General features: G+C 53.1%; 10 protein-coding genes across 10 annotated transcripts; 7 read left to right on the top strand and 3 right to left on the bottom strand.

Annotated features, from left to right (window-relative positions):
- Positions 1–96: 96 nt before the first annotated feature.
- On the bottom strand, positions 97–990 carry N7532_010717 (uncharacterized protein; the record flags this gene model as incomplete). The annotated part of the gene is made up of 1 exon (XM_056623208.1): positions 97–990. The coding sequence occupies one exon, from the start codon at positions 988–990 to the stop codon at positions 97–99; it is 894 nt and encodes a 297-aa protein (XP_056470624.1).
- Positions 991–2,426: 1,436 nt separating this feature from the next.
- On the top strand, positions 2,427–2,876 carry N7532_010716 (uncharacterized protein; the record flags this gene model as incomplete). The annotated part of the gene is made up of 1 exon (XM_056623207.1): positions 2,427–2,876. One exon carries the CDS (start codon positions 2,427–2,429, stop codon positions 2,874–2,876), a length of 450 nt encoding a protein of 149 aa, XP_056470623.1.
- Positions 2,877–3,822: 946 nt separating this feature from the next.
- On the top strand, positions 3,823–4,473 carry N7532_010715 (DUF2470 domain-containing protein; the record flags this gene model as incomplete). The annotated part of the gene is made up of 1 exon (XM_056623206.1): positions 3,823–4,473. One exon carries the CDS (start codon positions 3,823–3,825, stop codon positions 4,471–4,473), a length of 651 nt encoding a protein of 216 aa, XP_056470622.1.
- A 766-nt stretch (positions 4,474–5,239) lies between these two features.
- Positions 5,240–6,008, top strand: N7532_010714 (40S ribosomal protein eS8; the record flags this gene model as incomplete). The annotated part of the gene is made up of 2 exons (XM_056623205.1): positions 5,240–5,313; positions 5,480–6,008. 2 exons carry the CDS (start codon positions 5,240–5,242, stop codon positions 6,006–6,008), a joined length of 603 nt encoding a protein of 200 aa, XP_056470621.1.
- Positions 6,009–6,498: 490 nt separating this feature from the next.
- On the top strand, positions 6,499–7,540 carry N7532_010713 (uncharacterized protein; the record flags this gene model as incomplete). Its single annotated transcript, XM_056623204.1, has 2 exons — positions 6,499–7,129; positions 7,182–7,540. The coding sequence occupies 2 exons, from the start codon at positions 6,499–6,501 to the stop codon at positions 7,538–7,540; spliced, it is 990 nt and encodes a 329-aa protein (XP_056470620.1).
- Positions 7,541–8,483: 943 nt separating this feature from the next.
- On the bottom strand, positions 8,484–11,335 carry N7532_010712 (glucan endo-1,3-beta-D-glucosidase; the record flags this gene model as incomplete). The annotated part of the gene is made up of 5 exons (XM_056623203.1): positions 8,484–8,822; positions 8,877–10,601; positions 10,658–10,833; positions 10,868–11,069; positions 11,138–11,335. 5 exons carry the CDS (start codon positions 11,333–11,335, stop codon positions 8,484–8,486), a joined length of 2,640 nt encoding a protein of 879 aa, XP_056470619.1.
- Positions 11,336–12,556: 1,221 nt separating this feature from the next.
- N7532_010711 (UTP14 family protein) lies at positions 12,557–15,506 on the bottom strand (the record flags this gene model as incomplete). The annotated part of the gene is made up of 2 exons (XM_056623202.1): positions 12,557–12,739; positions 12,798–15,506. The coding sequence occupies 2 exons, from the start codon at positions 15,504–15,506 to the stop codon at positions 12,557–12,559; spliced, it is 2,892 nt and encodes a 963-aa protein (XP_056470618.1).
- Positions 15,507–15,761: 255 nt separating this feature from the next.
- Positions 15,762–16,191, top strand: N7532_010710 (mitochondrial 54S ribosomal protein mL41; the record flags this gene model as incomplete). The annotated part of the gene is made up of 2 exons (XM_056623201.1): positions 15,762–15,944; positions 16,009–16,191. Coding segments are annotated over 2 exons (366 nt in total), but the record flags the coding sequence as incomplete, so codon positions are not given.
- Positions 16,192–17,055: 864 nt separating this feature from the next.
- Positions 17,056–20,922, top strand: N7532_010709 (HECT-type E3 ubiquitin-protein ligase; the record flags this gene model as incomplete). The annotated part of the gene is made up of 3 exons (XM_056623200.1): positions 17,056–19,103; positions 19,170–20,193; positions 20,251–20,922. The coding sequence occupies 3 exons, from the start codon at positions 17,056–17,058 to the stop codon at positions 20,920–20,922; spliced, it is 3,744 nt and encodes a 1,247-aa protein (XP_056470616.1).
- Positions 20,923–21,957: 1,035 nt separating this feature from the next.
- pab1 (polyadenylate-binding protein) lies at positions 21,958–24,256 on the top strand (the record flags this gene model as incomplete). Its single annotated transcript, XM_056623199.1, has 2 exons — positions 21,958–24,047; positions 24,115–24,256. 2 exons carry the CDS (start codon positions 21,958–21,960, stop codon positions 24,254–24,256), a joined length of 2,232 nt encoding a protein of 743 aa, XP_056470615.1.
- Positions 24,257–26,104: the final 1,848 nt, after the last annotated feature.

Genomic DNA, 26,104 nt, shown 5'->3' with positions numbered 1-26,104 from the left:
TGGCCAAGCCAAGCACTACTGCAACGGAAATCTTGCGTCGTCAACATGGGATCGTCGTGGCAATAGAGTATAATCATATCGTGGAAGCGTAACAGCTCAGATGTAAAAGGATTCTCGCTTTTCAGCCACTGTACTCGGCCGATCAATTTCTACACGGTTAGTTAGTTGAAATGTACAGCAGACATAACGGGTGAGGATGCAGGCAGAGCTAAAGGAACTCCGTGTATTGGGAAAAGAGGAAAATGGGAATACTGACAGCAATCCCAAAGTCAAATCACCATGAATCTTTGCCTTGAGTTGAATCTCAATATCCAAATTCAGATCCAGTCGCAAACGCAGTTGCTCATCTCGACCGCCATCATCCTTCTCTTCTTTCTGGTCGCCGCCCAGGACGCCGCCCACAGCCTTACCTGCCGAACCGGTCACGCCGTGCAAAGCATTTCCTGCCGTGTTCTGGACCAGCTGGCCAGCTTGATCGACGCCGCCAAGGCCGCCGAGTGGGCCTGCGTCGCCTCGCTGCTGCAACTGCTGCTGCGGCTGGCGGGTGCGGCGGGTGCGCTGGCGTTGCTGGGGTTGGGCATCCATCTCGTTCCGAGGAATGGATTCGGTGTCGGTGTCTTGTCTGCGAGCTGGACGGGGACGGCGACGACGACGAGGCGGTTCTTGTTCTTCTAGTTGGGGTTGCGGCTCCTCAGGTTTGTACTGGTCGCCGTTCTGCTCTTTCTCGTTTTCAGAGTCGGGTTCTTGCTGGAGGGACTCGGGCTCTTGATGTTGTTCTTGTTCTTGGTTGCCCTCGGTTTCTTCTGGTTGGTCTTCTCCCTTGTCTTGATCTTTATCTTCGGGCTCTTGACCTTGCTCGGAAGGAGGCGGGGTCTGCTCTTGCTTGGTCGGGGTTTTCTTGCCCAGCTTAGGAGGAGCACGCTTCGGCTTGTTGGGGGTGTTAGGTGTAGATTCGGGTTTGGGAGTAGAGGGTTGATCCTGATCGGCCATGGTGGAAAGAAAAGAGAAAGAAAAGGCAGCTGGGGAGAGGGGGGGGGGGGAATATGAAGTTGTGCAATGCAGACGATTCGGGTTATGAAGGACCAAGCGTCCGGATCGTGACTGGTGTGTGTAATATGGATGTATAGCAGATGACGAGGGCTGGGATGATGTGATGCTGCACTCGTTTATATCGAGTGCGCCACCGAACTGGCTCGAAACCGGCGGGGATGGGCGTGTGGGGGACCGCCTCCGACGTCAGACGTGTTTTGGTGTTGAATTGATGTATTTTTGAATTTCCCGGTCTGTTTTTTTTTTTTTTTTTTAATCTGAACTATGGCTCACGACCAGGTACACGCGGTGTGCCGCCACGTTCGAGCATCAAACTGGGTGGAGCTGGGGCCAGATGACGTCGGGGGGAGCAGATCCTGACTGGGATGCGGTCAGGAATTACCTGCAACTGCTTGCCCGGGGGACACAGGGACAGAGACACAGGGACAGAGACACAGGGGCCAAGACAGATCTAGATGCCTGTTGAACCGGGCGTGTCTGGGGGGATCAGCGCCGGCGTTGGGGGATTCGGGACTAGACGCGGTCTGGTCGAGCGAGAAAATCGACGAGACGTGCGACACCTCGGGGGTCTCCAGGGCTCCACATGCCAATCATGGGCCACGCGGTGCATTTTGGCAGCGCGGGCCCACTTTTATAAATTAAGCACGACGTAAGACCGTTGCACCTTTTCTGCTGATTTGGTGGTTGGGTCATGACGACACACCACATCCCTGATTCTGCGAGATGAACTTGATTCTGCGAGATGAACTGGATGCTGCGTTGGTATGCACAGGTATGCACCCAGTACCCAGGTAATAATATTTCCACGGTTCAGACAGGAGCAGTCGAGGCCCGGGGCTATTTGCAGTATGTGTCTGGTAGTCGCTGCCAGGCGGAGATGCATTCCCGCGGTTGGCCATATACTAGTAGAGTACATACCATACTATGGACTCTACTACTCTACTACTAGTACACACATGTACTGCGCTCTTACACTGTGACGAGTATCCGGTTGGCGCACCCGAATTAGAACTATACCCACGCCACGCGCCTGCAGGAAAGTGGGACAGGCCATGGCATGACGTGAATCCCGATAGTTACGCGATGCAGGGAGTATTACCGGTAGGGATACCATCTCATCCGCCGCCAACGTCATGCCAGCCACAGCGAGGACGAGGGTTGTGACGATGCCCGGGCCCTTTGCAGTGCGCTCCAGGCCCCTTCATATCATATCACCACCGCTTTCCTGGTCTTTCTTCTAGTGTCTGGTCTCGAGCTCCATCCCGGCATTTCCTTGCATCTTGAATACCTTCACCTCATCACCTACCTCTCCCTCTCCCTCCACCTATACTACCTATACCTCACGACAATCCGAGTCGCGCCGTTATCCTTCTACCATGGCTACCGCCGAAAAGACCAAGGAGCAGCAGAAGCAGTTCCAGGTGCCCGACTACGACGACGAGGATTACGACAGTGCCGACGACTACGAATATTCCGACGAAGAAGAAGAGCCCGTCCCCCAGAAACAGCAGCTCCAGCGTCGTCGGCGATTACAGCTGCAAAAGCAACAACCACAAGAAGAGCTAGATGATTACTCCGATGAAGATGACTATTGGTTGCAAGAAGACGACGATGATGATCAATATGATGAGTACGGAATGACCGACGGCAAGGGCATCCAACACTGGCAGCAGAACAACCAATCCGGCGACATGAACGTCATCAACCAGGAAAAAAAGAGCATCGACGACGAAGAGGGCATGAAGCTGAAGTTGGAATTGAACCTCGAGATCGAGATCGAGTTGAAGGCGCGCATCCATGGTGACTTGACTCTGGCTCTCATGTAAGTGCTCACCACCTCTTCCTCCTAAAAAAAGCCAAATCGCTTAATGAATACAGGAGTTGATCACGTCGGTCGCAGGGCATAATCTTTCACCTCTTTTTCTACTTGTTCCCCAGTCTAGGTTCGGTCTCTGACTATTCCACATGCTATGGTCGTTTGCATTCGCTCGCGCAGTCATTCTACTACATGTTCATGATTCTCACGATCGATGTTCTTTGTTGATTCTTTTCTTTTCGCTCTGCTTTGTGCTCTGCAGCAAGTTTTCATAGACCCTTGTCTGGTTCGTCATTTAATATTGCGTCTTTCTGTACTGGATCAGGAGCCATGCGGTGGGGCAATTGCGGCGCAGGGGTCGATGTTTTGGATCCTGTATTACCACATCAGTGTATATATCCCAAGAACCGGTTCGTATTTACCCGTGCAGATAGTAGCTTCATCCCTAACTGCGTCTATTAAGTTCCAAAGTGAGTCATTGCAATGTATGTCGGGGTACCGTGGCCATGATGCATGCATATACTCTGCTGTATTTGATACATAATTTGAAAACGCACTGAGCTCGCCGAGAGGGGTATTGTTTGCAGTTATTCAATTCTGTGTGACCCAAAATCCCACACCCTCTAATATTGTAAGCAGAAACAAACATACTCGCGAGGTCGAACAATACTCAGGTTGCTGCCAACCTCAATCCTGCGATCGCCCATACAACTTCACAGGTGTTGAAGAGGCCAGGCCGAGGTTCGGGGCTTGGCGCGGATCGTCAACCCGCACCCGCAACTCGCATCTCAATTATGAGCCTTCCCCTCTCTCCCCTTCGCGTCCTGTCGCATTGGTGCTGAGTATACCTTCTCACTCGATACGCTCTCTGGTTATTGATCTGCCACAATTCCGCCCAATTGATCACCTACACTTTACTTCCGTCTGTCTCACATCGGCACCCATTGACCGCAAGCATGTCGGGCAAAGACTTCATTATTAAGCACATGAACGCCGACCATGGCGATTCGCTCCAGCTGTACTTACAAGCATACGCCCGGATCACAGCCGCTCAATCGAAAGGCGCCGCCCTCGAAGACCTGACCCTCTCCGCCCTCACCATCCGCGCCAACGGAACCCGCTACAGCATTCCGATCGACCCGCCCATGACAAGTTACAACGAGGCCCGGGGTCGCCTGGTCGCATTGCACAAGGACAGCCTGCAGAAGCTCGGCCGCTCGGACATGACACTGACCGAGTACCGTGCCCCACGTGGCCACCACGCCATCATCTTCGCGCTGTGTCTTTTCACCTACGCCAGCTGTTTCCGCCGCGAGAACCTCTTGCCGGGCTCATTCATCTACGAGAACCTCGGTTACAAGTTCTTGCCTGATTTCGCCCACTTCGTTTACAACATTCAGCCTTGGTTGTTCCCTGGCGTGGTGGCCATCCATATCTTCGAGTCGGTCTTGTTGGCTGTCACACGGTTGAAGCCGCTGGGTGTGCCTTTGTTCTCGGGACTGTGGTTCGCTTGGGTCGGTTCGTGTTTCATCGAAGGATTTGGTACGTTTCAGCGGATTGGCAAGATCGTAAAAGAGCAGCGGGAGAAGGGTGGGAAGAGTCAGTAAGCGGAGTCCAATGAGTCGAGTCGGCTCTAATTAATGGCGTTGATCATCTTGGAAACGATCTGTCTGGAAAGATGGGGGAATATGAGAATCATTCGGTAATAAAAGTACATAGACCAAACGTTTCGGGCTAGGCTAGACGAATCCATGCAAATGCATCCGTGAAATACCTCAGTCATGAAGAAGTATCCGACGAAAGGCATCCAGTCTCATGCGTTGCTCCCAGGGCTTGGCATTGCCAAGATATCTCACTGAGTCAGCAAATGGCTGATCACGGGACCGCACATGGACAGCGCTAGCCCGATACAGACTAGTGCCGGTTAGGGCAACCGCACAAGCGAGCGACACAGTGCGTCCTGCGAAATTCGACGGACTCCACGACGGCATCTCCCAACGACAACCCATCGACAACTTTCTGTGTTTTTTGGTGAAGGGCTGCAGAGCTAGGGGTGAGTGATTCTCAATTACCTCTGAATTCCAGTTTCCTTCCTTCTGCTTCGTCCGAGTCGACAATCGCTGCGTGAGAAAAAAATTCCATCGAGCACATCGAAATCCGACATTGAACGTTCCGCCTTGCCTCGACTTTCGACAACCCACCACACATCGCCAAAACCCTTTGCAAAGAGCAATACCTAATTCGACATCCGCACGATCACATCGCTTCCGGACGAAACAGAAGTGCTCGGAATTGCAGGGTTCAGATCGCACCAACCCGAGCGAGTTCTAACTTTCTTGTCTTGTTGAATAGACCCCTCCATCAACCGCAAACATGGGTATCTCTCGCGATTCTCGCCACAAGCGCAGCGCCACCGGTGCCAAGCGCGCTTTCTACCGCAAGAAGAGGTACGGCACCATCCATTTGAATTTTCTGTTTTGAGAGGGGGGAAGCAATCTGCGTGGGGAAGGACTTTCGGATATTGTTGTGGACCGATTCGAAGGGATAGTGATTGCTGGATGCGAGAACTTTACGTGATCTTCTGGACCAAGTGCTGACTTGTCCGTTCAACAGAGCCTTCGAGAAGGGCCGCCAGCCCGCCAACACCCGTATTGGCACCAAGCGCATCCATCTGGTCCGCACCCGTGGTGGCAACCGCAAGTTCCGTGCTCTCCGTCTCGAGTCCGGTAACTTCTCGTGGGGCTCTGAGGGTGTCTCCCGCAAGACCCGTGTCATCGGTGTCTCCTTCCACCCCTCCAACAACGAGCTGGTCCGCACAAACACCCTGACCAAGTCCGCTGTCGTCCAGATTGACGCTGCTCCCTTCCGTCAATGGTACGAGGCCCACTACGGCCAGAGCATTGGCCGCCGTCGCCAGGCCAAGGGTGAGACCACCGAAGAGAAGAAGAGCAAGTCTGTCACCAAGAAGCAGGCCGCTCGCTACGCCGACCAGGGCAAGGTTGAGGGTGCCATCGAGCGCCAGTTCGAGTCCGGTCGTCTGTACGCCGTTGTTGCCTCGCGCCCCGGCCAGTCCGGCCGTGTCGACGGCTACATTCTGGAGGGTGAGGAGCTGGCTTTCTACCAGCGCGCGATCCGCAAGTAAACGAAAAACAAAAAGGGAAAGCCATGTGGTTAATGGACCGCCTGGGTTGTCGTTGCACGGGTGGTTATCGGAGTTTCAGCTATGTTTACCAGAAAACCGTCATGATCTGGGCATCCACGGATGCAATGTCTGTAGAGCTCTGAGCCGTCAATTTTATGGGAATCTTTTTTCCTGTTTACGTTACTTGTGATCCATGCACCGTAGAGATTGAAGTGTAGAGTCCGGTGGTAGTGGACGTATTGATTGTCTATTCTAATGTACAGCTCAGTACAATACTTAGCATATTTGATGTATCAAATCAAACCTGTAAGAGTCGATGTTGTATCTGCGGGGTGGGTTCCATGGAAATCCAGGTCAAAGTTGGGCTGATTTAACGTCGGTTCTCCCTCCCCGCGATCTTTTCTAAACGTCCGCAGCTCGTCTCCGTCTTCTACCCTTCATCCTCCTCGTCTCTTCTCACCTTCATCCTCCCTTCAACCCCGCACTCACAATGGCCTCCGCCGCGGGGATCAAAACGCGAATCTGCATGATCTCAGACACCCACACCACCAGCCCATACCCTCCGCTTTCCAAGAACCACGTCTATCGCAACCCCCTCCCAAAAGCCGACGTCCTCCTCCATGCTGGCGATCTCACAAAGGTCGGTTACCGCACCGAGCACGAAGAAACCGTCTCAATGCTCAAAGCCGCCGACGCCGAGTTGAAACTCGTCATCGCAGGCAACCACGATATCACCCTCGACGAAGAACACTTCCTCCGCGCCGGGTACAAACGACACCGGAAAACGGAATACTTCGGTTCAAAAGATATCCCTCTCAAGAAAGACGAAGCAAGCCGCCTCGCCGCAATCCGCGACGGCACCACGCCGCCAACCAGCGAGATGCAGACATACGTCCGCGACATAATAGACCTATACACGAACGAATCGGCCTACGCGGCCGGAATCCGCTATCTCGATGAAGGAATCCACACTTTCACTCTGTCGACCGGCGCCAAATTCACCGTCTACGCCTCCCCCTACCAACCCGAATTCTTCGGCTGGGCCTTCGCCTATCCCCGCAACCAAGACCGCTTCAATCCCCCCACTCCCAGGCTCCAAAGCCCCCATGCCACAAAACCCGGTCCCCAACCACCCAATTATCGATATAATGCTCACCCACGGCCCGCCGGCAGGGATCCTAGACTGGGTCGGACGCGACGGGGACCGGCGTGTGGGCTGCGAACATCTCCTACGCGCGTCGGAGCGCGCAAGACCCCGTCTCTATGTCTTTGGGCACATCCATGAAGGGTGGGGAGCTGTGCGGGGCACGTATAATATGTACGCCGACCGAGGCATCAAGCAGGAGAAAGTCCCTACGGACCCCGAGGAGATGCTGGAAAACCGGGGCGCATATTACGATGTCAGCTCTGGGAGTAACCGGCCGCTGAAGTTTGGGGATGAGACGCTTTTCGTCAATGCGAGTATTGTGGATATTGCTTATCAGCCTATCAATGCGCCTTGGATTGTGGATATTGATTTGCCGAGGGGTTGAACTGTGCGTTGCACATTACTGATTTGCATGGTTTGGTTTCGATGCTATGACTATGATGTGATGATAAATGAAAATAAATGCCTTCGGATGGAATATCTCACTGTCAGATAATATCAGATCTATTAGTGTAATGTAAGCTCTGCTCTTAGCAACAGTATTTCTGTCCCGGATCTTGTACTTGATAGCTCAGCTCCATGAAATTCTCAAATCGAAATGATGAGATGCGTAGCTTATATCGGCATTAATCTTTGGTATGCACACTGGGGCACATGTGATGTCATGCGAATGTGGTGTTGAGTTCACAGGTGTTGTTGATTTTGGGTGGATATATATCAACCACACGATGGGTCTAAGTAGTGATCCGACATAGCCTCCAATACATGAAAACCAAGCGGGTAATCTAAACATGATAAAATATTTTCGCAATTTCGCATTGCTACTACATTGTATGGCGTTATGGTGTGGAGGCAAGAAAATTGATACATTGAAGCGGAAGATTGATACACAGGAGGAACAATCAAGTAGCGTTGAATAGAACTCAGTCACTTGGCGCTAGTCCATTCCTGGACGACTAGACACTTCCAGTCGGACCCGGCGCGTCACGTGACCGGACGGCGCCGTGGGAACAAGAAGGTATAGTAACACAGAACACTTAAAATGAGGATTTGATTCGTTGAAGAGCTAGAGACAATAAGTTTTCACAGGATTTGATTTGAATTGGCTAAGAGAGATACCACAAAATCCATAAATCATACCATTATGGCATACAAAGACCAACATGAAGTAGCAAATCGATTCTCAATTCTCCCAATCATAAGTGGCACAACAATCTAATATACACCCATCACCACGAGAAATAGCTACTTCGAATATCCATGCAAGTAAGTAGAAGAAAAATGTCGACTCCGGGACGCCAGGAACCAAAATCGTAAACGATTGAAGCCTACAGTCCACCGAGGGCTGCAGCGTAGGCAAGGTACCAAGTACGAGTGGCACCGCCGTCAATCCAACTATAATCGAAGTGGTGCTGTGCGAAGAACTTCCAGGACTCCTTTGGGTTGATGAGGGCGAGGTTGGCGAAGAGAACGCCCTTCCAGCCACCATCGACCTTGTGGGCTGGGGTAGAGGCGTTGGGCGCGAACATGGCCTGCCATTCCTCGGCGACGAACTGCTGAGAACGAGTATAGGCAGAGTTCGGGAGGAGGGGAAGCATGTGGATTCCCTGGATATACTCCAGATTGTTACCGAAGTAGGTGGTGTGGTCGACCTTGTTCTCGAAGAGCTGTCGATTGAAATCAGTGTCAGGTATGGGTGAACAGAGATCAGAAATACTTACAATACCGGTGACCTTGTTGCCAATGAAGTTTGGTGGCTGGTTGGTGTTATTGCTTCGCATCAAGAAGTAGCTGTCGAGCGTGCGGCGCATGATGCCTAGCATCATGTTTCCACGAGCCTCCATGCTTGCATCGCCAATAGTCTGACCCCACATCTTCACGGCGTAGGCGAACATGGTGTCTTCCGAGGTGGATTCCTCGTCCTTGCCGTCGAATGACTCGAAAAGACCCTTGGCCCACGAGTGGCCGTTGAACCAGTCAAAGGCACGAGAGAAGGGGAAGTGCGGGTCGTTCTCCACAGAGTTGCCGGCATCACGGACCAGCATGTTGACCCAGTCCTTGTTCTCGGTTAGCCACTCCGGGTCAAGGGATCCGATGATCGCCGCAGCCTGGATGAAGTAGCCATAGTGGAAGTGGTGGTCGTTGTAGGCAGTGTTACCGAAGTCCTGGTTCAGATCACCGGAGTAGCCTGCAGTCGAAACAACACCCTTCCAGACAGAGTCATAGGCCAAGGGGTACTGCTGGTGGTTGTTCACGAAACGAGCGAAGGCCTTCTTCAAGTCCTGGAAGGCAGAGGCGGCCACATCGGGGTTTCCACCAAGCTGACTGACCGCGTAGATGAGAGTCGCGAACTTGCTGAGGGCTTTGCCGCTGTAGTACATGCTGTTCAAATCACTCTGGGCCATAATGTCTTGCTGCAGCTCGTAGGGCGCAATCTGAACGACAGCCTGCTTGGCTTGAGTAGACAAGGAGTGGATGTTGCCCTTGGCAGCCGACCAAGGGGCAAAGCCCATATCCACGGGGAGACCGTGCTCGACCATAGTCCAGCTGTCACCAATGACAGCGGTCGCGTTACCCTTGGTAGTGCTGCGGAGGTGGACGCTGGTGATCCGGCCAGCGGTGTTGCTGTCGAACGACTGGAAGTGGTGCGGCAAGGCGAACATGATCAGAGGGGTTCCTTGGGCATGCTTGCCGTCCTTGGTCCAGGACAGGCTGTATGTACCAACATCGCCATTGACAGCACCAGTGATGTGGCCAGCAACGGGGTAGACACCAGCAGAGTTGTCATAGAATTTCTCACCAGACTTGCCGGCAGGGTTCTTAGCGATCTGAATGGTACCAGAGAAACCGTGAGGACCCCTAAGGCTGGACTTGGAAGCAAGTTTCAGGTGGGGATCCTTGCCATCGTTGGGAGAGGCATAGAGGACCCAGTGAGTCTCATCCTCTAGGGCGACTTGGTATTTGAAGATACCCGGCTTGGGAGAACCAGCACTGACAACCTCTCGAAAGAAGACTCCACTCTCGATGAGGGGCTGCAAGTCATTGTAGATACCGGTCACATAGCCCATGCCCTGCACAATAGGGAATGTGATGCTTTGAGCGGAACCGCCAGAACGCTTCAGGACAGCGTGGGCGGAGAACGCCTTGGGGTCCTCGGTGCTGAGGACACTCGACTCATCCAGCTCGGTGGCTGAAAGGACAATATGCTGCAGGCCGACTGGGTTGATGTAGTACTCAACAGGGTCGCCGGGGAGCTTGTGGTTCTTAGGACCATACGCAAGCACGTTAGCCTCCAGATGTGAGACACCCACGCCCCAGCTCTTGAGAGTACCGCCTCCCCTGGACCAAGCCAGAGAATAGGGCTGTGTGAAACTGGCATTTGTTTGAGAGCCAAGGAACAGACCAGCGTAAAACTTGTTGGTTTCAATTGGGTCAGAAGTATTGGCCTGAATCGGGACTGTTAAATTAAGACGTTGGTAATTGGGATAGGGTCGTCACCTACATGAATGTTCTTCACAGGGTGATCGTGACGAGGTTTGATGTTTGCAGGAGGCGCATTGGTCGCAATAGGCTGGAAGATATCCTGGTTGTTCATGGTGGAAGGGTGATCGTGGCCGCCTGGGGTACCAGTGGACGGACCGGAGGGAACGTCTGGATGCCGATTAGAATCAAGTTGAGCTGAAAAAGATGTGCGACTGCAATCGGTACTGACTCTCAGCGGATGTCGTGTTTGGCGAGGTAGCACTTGAAGTTGCGGCAGGGACGTCGGAAGTAGCTGGCGCAGCGGGAGCAGCAGACGAGCTGTCGTCGTCGGATAACAAGCCCTGGATGCTATTGAGAACTCGATCAACGTCGACAGTTGGGAAAGGAAGCTGTGGCGGGTGACCCTCGTTATCAAGCACAACTCGATAGATCTGTGTTGCAGAAGTTAACACTTGGTTTACCACGCAGTAGAGCATATTGCTCATTGTCTACAACATACTGGCGAGGCTTCGGGCACAAGTAGTCGCTCTTCGGCGTTCGACGGCGGATACTGAGTCTTGAAAGCCGTACTAGTTTCGGTAGCAGTCTGCTCCAAGATCTTCTCCGCAGCGGTGCCAATTGACTGCGGCAGACAGTTCACTGATTCTGCAGCAAGAAGCCATGTTAGCATGGCTGTCGCCTTCCATGATGACCCCATCTTCCAATTGCAAGACCAAAAAACAAGCAAAGTGGTCAATTGCAGGGATACACGGAATACTGAAAGCACAATTCTATGCCTTAAGGTGTCTCATGTACAAGCATGGACCAGCAGCACAGAACAGCTTCAGTTGTCGGGGGCGAGTCGAATCCAACACGAGAAGAGAGAAAGGAACCGACGAGAGGGACATTAGACTTACAAGTACCTAGGTATGTACTGTGGATTCCAGCCAGCACTCAGAATCCTCCTCGGACTCAGGGCGCCCCCTCCAGAGGCAGACGCGGGACGGATTGTTGTGTACGGCCTGCAGAAAGAATCCGAGACCGTCGATCTTCATGCGAGATCCGTCGCGCAGGCAATCGTCCAAAACTTACGGGAAAACCGAGATCCCATGGGGAGCACAGCGCGTGTCCGGCTCAGCAATGTAGGGCGACGAGGACAACAATGAAGTTCCTGAGTGGGTGAGGTTGTCCCCACTACAAGAATGTGAGGCGGGGATGTAAACACGACGAGTGTCGACAATGCTGTCCTACAAAGGGCGAGGACAAATACTCAACGAAGGAGTTGAGCAGGATCAGATTGACGAATTCAATGGTGTTGTAGGAACAAGCATGTTCCTGAAGGTTGACGCAGGCAGCTACGTTGGCGCGCGGGTACAAAGTGGAGCATCAATTCCCCCGTTGCCGTCTCCTCTGCTGAGCCTGAGGAATCATCCTCATTACCATAGAGACCGTTCAAACTAGTCGCATCGGTATGACTCGGTGTCTGTTTATCACCGCACAAACCATGGATCAGTTCGGCAGGCATGACCCTGATCAGCGGCTGGTTCACTCACCACCCGCCGCCGTCATAGTGGCATTCCAGTGCTCGGTCGAGGCTGGCCTTTTTGGATGGCGTGCATCGCCATGAGAAAAAACTGCTGACTGATGACGACTTTGCAAACCATGCGAGAGAACTGTCAGTGGCCAGGTGGGAGAAAGCATGGAGAGGGTCGGGGATTGGGAAGGAGACGTTGAAGTATGCTCTACGGAGGCGTTCATTACTAGGAAATACTAAACGAGCGAGGATGCAGATGACGGCGCAACTGGGCAAAAAACATTATGAGAGCCAGTCGCAATTCTAAACAATGGTATTCTTTTTACTCCAGACTATGCTGGGAGCTCCAACATTATGAATGCATGAATATACAGGGTTTCAAAATGTCATCCATGTCGTGACAGCTCAAATCATGGGCTTCTCCATGGGCTTGATGATTCCCTGCTTGACCAGGACACGAGGCTTGGTGCTGTCCTGATGGGTCTCCTTGGTCGACCACTCCGGACCGAGCGGCATGCGCAAAGAACGCTCGTACTGAGTCTTGTTCTCGAACTGGTGAGGCAGTTGGGTGGCCATGTACTTGACATTCTGGGAGATGAGAGTTAGTCGTAGTCCAGTCATATGCCACAGAAAAATTGTAGCTTACCTTCTTGACTCGCTTCTCGTTGATAATGACACGGTCGAGCTTGGTGTCCTTGCGCTTCTCGGGCTTGACACCTTGCACAGTGGTCAGGAAGCGCTTTTGCTTCTTCTTCTGCCTGTTACTGATGCCGTCACCTGTCCAGCTGCCCCATCCATCAAGTGTGTTGTCGACAACCTTGTCACCCTCATCTTCAACAGTGTCCATCTTCTCTTGCTCGAAGTCTTGCACAACTTCGTCACCAGCGAAGGCCCGCTTCACGAGGTCGTGGTTCTTCAGCAGGACAGGCACGTTCTCCTCATCGTCACTGTCATCTTTTTCCTGGCGGTGTTGCTTGGAGAGTTTACCGGTCATGCTCTTCTTGGAATAATCTGTCGCCTGGGCGGCCTGAGGTTGTTGGGCGTCGACAGAGATATCGAGTGCCTCCTGAGAGTCCGCTTCGCTCCTTTTACGGTTGGTGCGCTCGGTTTGTACAAGCCATGGGTTTTCATTCTCCGCTGGCGCAGCTTTCTGCGGAGCAGACACCTTCTTGGACAAACCAGCAGTAGGTTTTGCGCTGGAAGCACCGGCAGTCTTTTGTTTTGTTGGACGGTCGGTAACAATGTCGATATCCTGGTCTGAATCAACTACCTGACGCTCCTCGTCATCGGAGTCGGCAGCTTCCTCAAACTCATTCTTTGGCAAAGCCTTCGTCGTCTTGGGATCACGTTTGGCTGATTGCCCGAATTTCCGACGACCAGCTTCTGACTCTGCCTCAGACTGTGACTCTTCACCATGAAGCTCGCGGTTAAGTTTCCGGATTTCTGCGTCGTTTGCCTCTTTGTGGGCGGCATCGGCATTTTTCATGAACTTCATAGCAAGAAGCTTCGAATGAGGACCCGTATATTCCTCCTCGTTGCCATCTCCCTCCAAGGCGGCCAGCTTCTCCTGGATCTTGCGCTTCCGTGTCTCCTCTGCATCTTCAGCCCAGGGATCCTCATCATCGGATTCCGAGCTCGAGGAGTCCAAGTAGTCATCATCTCCACGAGCCACGCTCTTTCCTTCAATACGTTTCCGCAACTCTTCTTCTCTCATTGCGAGATCAGCAGCACTGTTGCGAGCATCCTCGTCCCAGGCAGTGCGTCCGGTTTGCTTCAAGCTCTTGGCCCACTTGCTCTCGCGGTGCTTTGATCCCATACGAGCCTCGGCTCTCTTGCGTTCGTTCTGCTCTCGCTCGGCCTCATCCATATCCACGCCAGCCTCCAGAAGAGCCTGACGCTCCTGTTGCTCAAGCTTTTCTCGCTCCTTGCGATGGACACGGCGGTAGGCCTTACTCTTGATCTTCTTGACCCGCTTGGCGCGGACTTCCTCGCGGAACATCAGGTCACGGCGCTTCCGCAACTCGGCCTGGCGAGCTCTGATCTCTTCGATGGGCAATGCACGCGACTGCAGTCCCTCGATGTCCTGAACCTGATCTTCTGCAGACTTGCCATTGGCCTCGGCCAACCCACTTTCCACCAAGATGTTCTGGATGGTGTTTTCAAGGTCGTTGCTAGGCTTAGCGACGTTCATACTGTGGACTTGTTCACCGTCCGGGTTCGGCAGAGGGAAGACGAGATGCTCGGCTCGGCGATTTGCTTTGACGGTATCCAGCCATCGGTTGAGAGTTTCTTTGCTCTTATCGTAAGCAGCAGAGCGGTCGAGCTTGTCCTGTTGACGCTTGGCCAATGGGGCATCCAGCTTGCCCGGAATACCCGACTTGGAGGCTTGAGGTGCCGCATCGACATGCTTAAGAGAGCCCTTGAGGCGAGAATCCGTAATTGAAGGAAGGAGGTCCGCAACAGTCAATTTGCGAGAAGAGGTCAATCCGTACTCTGTAGGGTTGGTCTGCTCGTATGTTTTTTGCTTAGATTTCGTGTGCTTGCCTGCCTCCATCGACTGGACGAAATCTTGTAGCTTGGAAAGACCCTGCTTCTGAGCGTCGGCATCGTCCTCGTTATCAGAGAGAGACAGGTCAGAATCCTCATCGCTGGGGTCGTCTTCACTGTCTCCTTCGGAGCCTGAATCTTCATCGCTCTCGTCCCCGCCTGCTGCCTTCTTGGCTTTGACAGCTGCTTTCTTCGACTCCGCTTCTTCTTCAGCGGTGTTCATGTCCCAAGCAGTAAGAAGGTCCACAGCATCTTCACCCAAATCGTCGTCGTCTTCCTCAGCGTCAGATTCATTATCCTCAGATTCATCCATGTCTTCATCCAGGCTGATCTCGGCACGCTTCTTAGGCTGAGGCTTTTTCGGCTTGGCTTTGGTTTTGTTCGCAGAGCTCCCGCGGAAGGTGAATCCTTCAAATCTTTCTTCGTCGCTCGACCCCAAAGCTTCGTCACTGTCTAGTTCGCTGTCGTCGTCGCTGTTGACTTGTCCGAGAGTCCACTCGTGGCCTTCACTGTCGCTGCCACCGTCGGCACTATCATTGTCGATTCCGGTTCTGCGGCGTTTATGGGTCGGGCCGTCCTCGTCGTCGTCATCGTCGTCCTCGTCCTCGTCGCGGGCAGAGTGCCTTTTGCGCTCATTCTTGTCCTCTGAAACACCGAGACGACTGCGGCGAACACCAAGTCTTGACTTGGTCTCTACCTCAGCAATGGAAAGAGCGTCCTGAGCTCGACCGATCTTGCGCCTTTGCGCTGGTTTCTGCTGCGCAAAGCGGTCTTTCGGCGCGCGCTGCTGGGTTTGCTTGCGCGGCATGGCAGCAATATGGACGAAAAGAAAGAAGACCGAAAATTCACAGTATAAAAAATCAGTCCCGACCACAACGGTATCAAAGCGATCCGGTTGTTGCGGTGTGGAGGGGTTTGGCAGATCGTTCAACTTTTTTTGCTCCAGGAAAAAAAGTTCTCGGCGCGGCGAGTAGCGCGGTCCGACCACCCGAACTTTCGCCCACTTCTTCGCAGGCACCGCGAACATCCTCTTCTTCCCCCCAGTGTCTTCTCCTCGCCCACCATGTTTAAGCCCTCGAACCCGATGATGGCTCGCCTGCGCTTCACCACCAAGCAGGTCAATGGCGGATTCTACAAGGGTAACCGGACCGGGTCGATGGGTAACTTCGACAAGAAGGGCAACTACGTGATCGACTGGCACAAAGTCCGCACCTACTGCGCCCCAGATGATCTCGAAGACTTCAAGGTTGGTCACATTGGAGGATACAGATACAATTGAGAAGTGCAAGCCTTGCTAACCTGAGTGGCAGCTCACACCCTTCGTCACCAAGGTCGCTGACCCCAAGCCGACCAAGTACACCAAGGACATTGAGCGAAACGGGCGCACCGTCACCGTCGTCGATAGCATGAAGGGCCAGGATTTCCTGAACATTTGGGGTGAGCGTAACGGCGAGGAAATAATGCAGCGCGAGGTCGACGAGTACAAGAGAAAGCGGTAAACTACGCTCTGTTGAGCCACGGGTCTTTGGCTTGATGGATCCAACCATTTACATCGGATGTGAGTTTATCAAGTCCTGCAATACTTCCGTGGCATATGCATGCGCCTGCTCATGTTACTGACTGCTTACTAGATCTTCAGCGATGCGTTTGCCTACCTCCTCTAACCGTCACCCGTCAACTCGCTATACCTTCCTAACGCTTCGCTGGCCGATCGCATACCCTTATGTATTATATGTACAGCATACTTGATTGAACAATGGCCCCGGCCTATACCCATTGGCTTTGTTATGCAGACATTCTGGACATCCTCATCCGGGAACTGGGCCCTAAGAACGAAGAGCTGGAATAGAGCAAGGGCCTGTTCTGCTCGCTCTGATAGAAATTTGTTCGCAGTAATCGACAATCTATGGGAATGAGAAAACAAATTGCTTTCTATCCTTGAAGTTTCTATATTTGGCCCCTTGGCTACCCATCAAGACTACATACTAGTACGAGTAGTCAGACCAGCTAGTTTGAAGGACGCCGGGCCTTCTATTGAGAAAGTGGCAATAGCGTGGCACTAGCATACCTTTAGCGGGTCGACTGCCCCACGGCCGACTCGTAATACTCCCCCACGCAGGTAGTGCGTGTGCACAAGTGGGCGACCGTGCCGAGCCCGATAAGGGCGCCGCCATGCGCGTATCGGAGGCACTCTCCAAAGCTGGATATGTCATAGTTCTTCAACGCTCGCTTCCGCGCCCAGCACTGCGATATGGGCTTGCGCCTCTTTCATTTTTTGCATTCAAAGCGACCATCCTGTGCATAGATCTGATCTCTGAATCCTCAGCCCCGGCCCCAGGGCAGAGGGGCGCTTCACCATGTTCCAGTCATTCACCGGCAACTCTCGTCGCCCGAGGCAGGTGAACCTCAGCGGCCGCACCAACAATCCCTTTGCTGCATTCCCCGGCAGCTCGCCAGCCCGACCGACCCCTCATGCCTCAAACCCTCAAAGTGCGGTCGCCATTGCACAGCAGGAGCGCCTGCAGCGTCAGCGGGATAGGGAGAAACAGAATGCGTCCCGCGTGATACAGCGATCCTGGCGGGGTCACCGCAGCAGGACGCACACATATGCTTTGTGGAGATTGGAATGGGATAAAAACGAGCGGGAGATGACAGACGCTATGGATTTGATGGCGGGCGTCGAAGCATCGGCCGATGATAATGCTTTCTCGTCTCGCCGCTCGATGCCTTATGCTACGGGGGACCAGTGTTTGTCTCAGCTCCGGCTGTTGGTCCAATTTGTGTCTTCTCGAAAGCGAGATGACATTCTTCGTCTGGTCTATTTTGTAGATGCGTTCGAGCAGACCTTCAGGACCCTCCCTACGATCGCTGCGGAAGGAGAATGGACCAAGCTACTCAAGCGCCTGGCGATGGCGGTGCTAAGGGTGCTGAGCTCGGCATCGAAGTCGCATGTTCCTTCCACCGCGTTGGAGCCTCTTCTCCGATCGGTCATGTTCCTTGCAGGCTTGATCCCCAAACAAATGGCAAACGTGGCAGACGTCTATTACAATGCGATGGCCTTCCTGACGAAGAACTTTTCCAAGCTTCAGCTCCAAAGACAGGAACCGGAGTCTGACAAGCGAGAGGAGGGACTCGACCCTGATCTCCTCCAGGAAGCTGTTCTCGCTCTCCTACGTCCGATCACCTCAGAGACAATGTCAGCGTATGAATCACTCGCGACATCATATCTTACAATTCCCAATCTTGAAAACTACCTCGGAAAGCTGGATGGCCTGGCTACTCAGATTAACTACAGGATGCTGGCCCTGGCCGTGTCTGGCTGTCTATCGGAGGCTACCCAGAAAGGCCGCCCACTGGATGATACCCAAGCTCGTACCTGGTTGCTTTCTTACCTGATCTTCTTTCAACGTCATGCGCTTGGAACGCACGCGAACTCCCACGTCCCGGAACTGGAGTTTGTGACTGTCGTGTCGGAGCTATTGACTCTGACGGCCACGCATTTGATGCAGGGGTTGGAGGTGGAAGATCCAAGCGAGGTCGACCTGCCAAAAGGGGTCCGCCCGTTGCACCCATTCATCAAAGACCAAGTCACTGGTCTTGTCAACCAAGGTAGTGTGACTGGTCTCCTCTCCCGGATCCGAAGCCCCCGCCATCTTCAAACAGGCCTGACAAGCCACTCGGACGAGTCGAAGAAAGCTCGCATTCTTGCTACATATGCATTGAATCTGCTCAGAATCTTTCCACGACGAGGTGACGATATTCGAATGTGGCTATACCTGGGCTCAGCACCGTCCGGAGAGCAGGTGCCGGGCCAATTAGATGCCAAAATCCCAGCGATCAAATATTTCTGGCAGGCATCTCGGTCTAGCCGGATCTTTCAGACAATCAGCGGTGATTCGACGAAGGTTCTACCGTTGCTCCAGCTGCCCGAACAAGCGAAAGAGCCGATCAACATGCCTCAGGATCAACGCGACCAGGAATGGACCACGATCTTGCTCTTTCTTGAACTCTTCACATTTGTGTTGAAGGTCATGGATGACGATGAATTCTTCTCGAGTATCTCCGCTTTCCCGCCAGCCGAAAGTACGAAGATTTCATGGACGAGAGAAAGCGCCCTACCATTGACCGATATTAAGGACATGACGATCTTTCTGAAGAATCTTGCCTTTACCCTTTACTGGAACGCTGTGGATCTGAACGAACCCGAGCTTCGTCCAACAGCTGTTAACCTAAGCAGCTATTTCAACAGCGCCTCGCAGTCATCCGGATCTTCTGCACCCGTTCCGAGTGCTGCGGACTTGGAAGCAAAAGGGCAGAATAACTATCTTCCTGGGGTGACCGGAATCCCGTTGGAGTACTTCAAGGGACTTGTTACTGGTTTGCTCCGCATGCTGCATGAACGAGAGTATGTTTGCACATCCCGAAATGTAATACTAAGCCGGCAGATGTTAACTCTTCAAAACTAATTTAGTTCGCGCCGAAAGTTCCTTCCTCCAGACCACTGGCTTATGACGAGTCAGTTTGACATGGAGGGCTTTATCCCCGCTGTTGTTCTTGAAGAAGAAAGGAGACACGAAGTCCAAGCACGAATGGAGGATCCAGAAGAAGCCGACCTAATGGATGATGAATCGAACACCCCTTACGGCCTGGCCGGTGCCGGTCATGCTCAGCAAACTATCCGACTGGAGTCCCTGCGTCGCCATCAGCAGCGAGTTGCTCGAGGAAGAGTTCTCGCAGCTATTGCACCACGGCTTGAAATCCTCCGAAATATGCCCTTCTTCATCCCGTTTGCCACCCGTGTTCAAATCTTCCGCCGCTTCATTTATCATGACCAGCACCGGCGACGTCATGGATTTGTTGACCCTGACGCATGGCGTGCATCGGTTGTACAGGCTGCTATGGGGCAGATGGTGAACGGCAATCCTTCTTTCCAGGATGTTTTAGCCCGCCATCAAGCCGAAATCCGGAGAGAGCATATGTTTGACGATGCACTGGCCCAGTTCTACCCGCTCGGCGATGGCCTCAAAGAGCCCATTCAAATCAGCTTCATTGATCGTTTTGGAGCAATGGAGGCTGGTATTGATGGTGGAGGTGTGACCAAGGAATTTCTGACCAGTATTACATCCGAAGCCTTCAAGACCGAGAGTAACTTCAACATGTTCTCTGAGAACGATCAGCACTTGCTGTACCCGAATCCAACCGCTGTTGCACAATGCACTGAGCAGTACTACGAAAAATGCCGGAGAACTGGCATCAGCGAGTCGAGTGCGGAGAGCGCAGGGCACGTCCGCGAACTACTCCGCCGGTATGAGTTCCTTGGTCGGGTGATCGGGAAGTGTCTCTACGAAGGCATCCTCATCGATGTTCACTTCGCGCCGTTCTTCCTGTTGAAGTGGGCCCTGACTGGAGGTACGGGGTCGGCGATGAGGGAATCATCCTACCGGGCCAATCTGAACGATTTGAAGGACCTTGACCAGGGATTATACCAAGGACTCGTAAGTTGAAATTTTCTCGTTGTGAATAACAAAGGGCCTAACACATCTTGTTTCTAGCTCCAACTGAAGAACTATTCCGGAGACGTGGAGGACTTCGCGCTGGACTTCACCGTTACTGATACCATCCCGATGCCCGACTCGACAAATCGAACCGTGACAAAGGAATTGCGATACAATGGCTCAAAGACGCCGGTGACGAACCAGAACCGACTGGTATACATATCCTATATTGCTCGATACCGTCTCCAGGTTCAGCCCTCTATGCAGACCAACGCTTTTCTGCAAGGGCTTGGGCAAATCATTCAGCCTGCCTGGCTGTCCATGTTCAACCAGACGGAGTTGCAGACCCTTGTGAGTGGCGAGACTGGAGATATTGATGTGGAGGACCTGCGGCGCAACACGCTATATGGCGGCGTGTACACAATCGGGGACGATAACGAGGAGCATCCGACAATCAAGTTGTTCTGGCAGGTGCTGCACGAAATGAGCAACGAAGAGCGGCAGAAGGTGTTGCGATTCGTGACTTCGACTCCTCGTGCTCCACTGCTTGGGTTCAGCCATCTGAATCCCCGGTTCAGCATCCGTGACTCTAGCGATGACGAGGAGCGACTGCCAAGTACCAGCACTTGCGTCAATCTGTTGAAGTTACCTCGTTACTCGACAGCCGCTGGGCTACGCAGCAAGCTGTTGTATGCGGTGAGCTCGGGAGCAGGGTTCGACCTGAGCTGAGCGAGAGGAATTTGGGGGTGGCAGCATTCACATCTTAACATTGCTACTTTAATCTCTTGTGCTCTACTTTATTTTGTAACTACGTCCACAGGGACCCATCGTCTATGCATAGCGTTGGCGTCGAGCAAATACCGGGCTGTTCATTGGTGCCTTGCATCTGCCGAGACCGTGTGGGAAGAAAGCCGGTGTGGTTGGCGACCCGACGTGGCGATGATGATTGTTATAGTCAAGACGAGTGGAATTCAATGCAATAATAATATTGAGTCGCTGACAGCACCCATCTGCCTAGGGTCGCACACTTGAGAGTGCCATTGCAAGCAGTACTAGATGCCTGCGTGAGCCTGAGGCCCACGTGAACCCCTCCAGTAAGCCCTTAAAGCGGCGCGCACCGCCTCCCGATCGGGACTAGCGGCCCCTCTCACTTTCCGCTGAGTTTTCCAGAACGCCCTTCGCGGGCCAACTTTTTTTTCTTCCCTTGAAACCACCCACCTCTCTCTCTTTCTTAGAGAACTCTTTTTCCTTTCGACCAAATCGAAAGCCAACAAAAAATCCTCAAAAAAATCTGAAAAACCCCCAGAAAAAACCTTCGGTTATCTTATCTCCATCCCCTCCCCATTGTGCGGTGTGCGGAAGATTTCCCTTCAACCGCCTCACTTTCAAGGTTAGTCGCGTCCCTCGAACTTCCCATCCCACTCCTCCCGAAGTTGCATTCGCCTTGCTCTGGCTCTTTACATTCCGGATTTCCTCCTTCACTGGATCTCCGCGTCGAATCTGAATCGGTTCAATCCCCCTCCAAAGCCCTTTTTTGCGTGGTCACCTGTGTTATGCCCTCTCCCCTTTGACACGTTTTCACTCCTCGCGGCCTTTGAAGAAGGCTCCAGCGACCTCACCAAAGAGGCTGCATTTGGATGCAGTGTAACCTTCGCTGGAAGCCTTTCTTCTACACTTCCCCACAACTCTGAACTCGGCGAAAAAAAAAAAAAAAAAATTACGCTAACACCGCTGAAGTAAAAAAGAAAACTACATCCCGCCAAAATGTCCGCTGAAGCTGCGACCACCCCCACCGCCACTGACAACAATGTCAACGGCTCCCCCGAGGCCAACGGTGCCCCGGCTGCTGCCGCCGCCCCCGAGACCAGCACCGAGGGCTCTGGTGCCGCCAACAACCAGCCTCACTCGGCTTCTCTCTACGTCGGCGAGCTTGACCCCTCCGTCACCGAGGCCATGCTCTACGAGCTCTTCTCCTCCATCGGCCAGGTCGCCTCCATCCGTGTCTGCCGTGACGCCGTCACCCGCCGCTCCCTCGGCTACGCCTACGTTAACTACAACAACACGGCTGATGGCGAGCGGGCTCTGGAGGACCTGAACTACACCCTCATCAAGGGCAAGCCCTGCCGTATCATGTGGTCCCAGCGTGATCCCGCCCTGCGCAAGACTGGCCAGGGTAACGTTTTCATCAAGAACCTGGACAGCGCCATCGACAACAAGGCCCTCCACGACACCTTCGCTGCGTTCGGTAACATTCTGAGCTGCAAGGTCGCTCAGGATGAGTTCGCCAACTCCAAGGGCTACGGCTTCGTCCACTACGAGACCGCCGAGGCTGCCAACAACGCCATCAAGCACGTTAACGGCATGCTTCTGAACGACAAGAAGGTTTTCGTTGGCCACCACATCTCCAAGAAGGACCGCCAGAGCAAGTTCGAGGAGATGAAGGCCAACTTCACCAACATCTACGTCAAGAACCTCGACACTGAGATCCCCGACGAGGAGTTCCGCACCATGTTCGAGAAGTTCGGTGAGATCACCTCCGCTACCCTCAGCCACGACCAGGAGGGCAAGAGCCGTGGCTTCGGTTTCGTCAACTATTCCACCCACGAGAGCGCGCAGGCCGCCGTTGACGAGATGAACGAGAAGGAGATCAAGAGCCAGAAGCTCTATGTTGGCCGTGCCCAGAAGAAGCACGAGCGTGAGGAGGAGCTGCGCAAGCAGTACGAGGCCGCCCGCCTTGAGAAGGCCTCCAAGTACCAGGGTGTCAACCTGTACGTCAAGAACCTGACTGACGATGTTGATGACGAGAAGCTCCGTGAGCTCTTCAACCCCTACGGCACCATCACCTCCGCCAAAGTTATGCGCGACTCCGTGACCGACCGTACCCCTACTCCCGAGGCCGAGGAGAAGGAGGGCGAGAAGTCTGAGGAGAAGACCGAGGAGAAGAAGGACGAGGAGAAGAGTGAGAAGAAGGATGAGGAGAAGACCGAAGAGAAGAAGGAGGAGGGCGAAGAGGGTGAGGAGAAGGAAGGCGAGAAGTCCGAGAAGAAGCTTCTTGGAAAGAGCAAGGGCTTCGGCTTCGTCTGCTTCAGCAGCCCCGATGAGGCCTCCAAGGCTGTGACCGAGATGAATCAGCGTATGGTCAACGGCAAGCCTCTCTACGTTGCTCTTGCCCAGCGCAAGGATGTTCGCCGCAGCCAGCTCGAGGCCAGCATCCAGGCCCGCAACACCATTCGCCAGCAGCAGGCCGCCGCCGCTGCCGGTATGCCCCAGCCTTACATGCAGCCCGCCGTCTTCTACGGCCCCGGTCAGCAGGGCTTCATCCCCGGCGCCCAGCGTGGTGGCATGCCCTTCCCTCCCCAGCCCGGCATGGTCATGGCTGGCATCCCGGGTGGACGTCCCGGTCAGTACCCCGGCGGCTTCCCTCAGCAGGGCGGTCGTGGCATGGGCCCCAACCAGCAGATTCCCCCCAACTTCCAGGGCATGCCCATGGGTATGCAGGTTCCCGGTGGCATGCCTAACGGCATGGGCTACCCTATGCAGGCTCAGTTCGGCCGTGGCTCTGGTGGCCGTGGTCAGGTTCCTGGTATGCCTATGGGCCAGGGCATGCGTGGCGGCCCCGGCTACGGCCGTGGTGGTCCCCAGGGTATGGGTCGTGGTCAGGGCCGCGGCCAGCCCGCCCCCGCTACTCAGACCGCTGAGGGTGTTGCTGGTGGCATCGCCGCCGCTCCCGCTCCCCAGCAGAAGCAGATGCTCGGTGAAGCTCTCTACCCTAAGATCCAGGCTCAGCAGCCCGAGCTGGCTGGGAAGATTACTGGTATGCTTTTGGAGATGGACAACACTGAGCTGCTTGGCCTGTAAGTTTCACATCCTCTCTCCGGCTCAAAATTCGACAATGGGTTGGTTGCTAATGAATCTCACTAGGCTTGATGATGACGAGGCTCTCCGCGCCAAGGTTGACGAGGCTCTGAGCGTTTATGACGAGTACATGAAGAACAAGGGTACCGAGGGTGAGGCTGCTGAGGCCAAGCCCAAGGAGGCTTCCTCGGAGGAGAACAAGTCTTAAACGACGTGTCTCAATCAGGCGACTCGGAGGATGTGCTGGACTTCATGGTCTACGCCTGCCTCATTCGGAACCTTCTGAACGCACGTTTTGATGACCTTTCCTTATTTCATTTCCTTTCTACTGTTAAACCTTTCTCGCTCTGCTCCTTTTTCCCTCCGATCTCGATATCCCTCGGTTTGAAAAGTTTCTTGTCTTAGGCAGTCACCTTTGGGTGGTTTAGTGAACGCGGCACGACTTCGATTTCATCATCTTTGCCTCCTTCTATCGTACACCCAGTTTGGAACCTATCTTTCTTCCTGCCTTGGATATCTCGAGGACAAGCTTCACGGGACACTACACCGTAACTCGGGGTCGGTAAAAGTTTTCTTTTGGGCGCTGGACGTGGGTTTCTTAGGATCTACTTTCTTTTTTTTTCTATCCTTTTTCTTATTGTCTACTGGGAGGGAGTTGTGACGTCTTTCGCTTCCTGTCCACCGAATTTGTGGTTCACGTTTATCTTTTTTCTTCAGAATTTTTCAGTCTTCTCTCACCTTGTAACATAGAGACATGTTTTCCCCACGAATGGGCGTTCTTCGTCCTTCTCACTGTGCCCAGGTCGAGAGCGCAGCCTTTGAAGAAAAACAGGAACGTCGAATGCCCACTTAATTTGCAATCTCCCTCTGTTTTGTAACTCACCATGCATAAAACCGAGAGTTGTAAAGCGAAGCTCCCCATAACGTAACCCGTAAGCGAGTGGATCACCCGCCCAATTTCCGACCGCGTTCTGCAACACGTCCTATTCAACCACGTACCATGCCACCAATTCGCACTCAATCTCAACAAAATTCGTCTGAGCAGGAAGGCCGAATCCTACTTGCTATACAAGCTCTCAAAAATAACGAAATTACTTCTATTCGCGAAGCAGCGAAGCAATTCGACGTTCCATATACCACACTACAACGCCGTATGAACGGAGGCGCGTTTCGCTCTACCACACACGCCAACAACCACAAATTAACCCAATTGGAAGAGTAATCGCTTCAAAAATGGATAATTTCGCTGGATTCACGTGGTATTGCGCCTAGGCAAGATATGGTGCGAGAAATGGCCAATATACTGCTCTTAAAACGTGGAGAACGCACGCCTCAGTCGGTTGGTAGTAAATGGGTAAATAACTATATCCAACGCTGCCCTGAGCTCAAAACACGTTTTTCACGTCGATATGACTACAAACGCGCGTTATGTGAGGATCCGAAGATTATACAAGAGTGGTTTGATCGATTCCGACAGGTCATTATTCAATATGGTATTCATGAGAATGATATCTGGAATTTTGACGAAGCTGGCTTCGCAATGGGCCTAGCAAGCACTTCACGTGTAGTCACACGTGCTGAATACTATGGCAAAAGGAAGCTTATACAGCCAGGTAATCGAGAGTGGGTTACAGCGATCGAGTGTATTAACCGATCTAATGTTCTCCCGCCGACTATTATCTTTAAAGGCAAAAACTTCAACTCAGCGTGGTTTACTACTACGCCAAGAGACTGGCGCTTTGAAGTTAGTGCAAATGGCTGGACTACGGATCAAATTAGTCTTGCTTGGCTTGAAAAACACTTTATTCCGCATACTACCAACTGTCGACATGGGGTATGGCGGCTATTAGTGATGGATGGCCACGGAAGCCATGTTACACCTCAATTCGACGATATTTGCCAGCAAAACCAGATTATTCCAATCTGTATGCCTCCGCACTCTTCTCATTTACTTCAACCTCTTGATATTGGCTGTTTTGCTGTTTTAAAACGGCTATACGGACAACACGTTCAGGCTAAGATGCGAAATGGTGTTAATCATATTGATAAGCTTGAT

The sequence above is a fragment of the Penicillium argentinense genome (genome assembly GCF_028826775.1).
Source record: "Penicillium argentinense strain IBT 30761 chromosome Unknown utg000010l_segment0_segment0, whole genome shotgun sequence".
In the NCBI taxonomy this organism is placed as follows: Eukaryota; Fungi; Ascomycota; class Eurotiomycetes; order Eurotiales; family Aspergillaceae; genus Penicillium; species Penicillium argentinense.
This window is presented reverse-complemented; position numbering and strand designations above follow the sequence as displayed.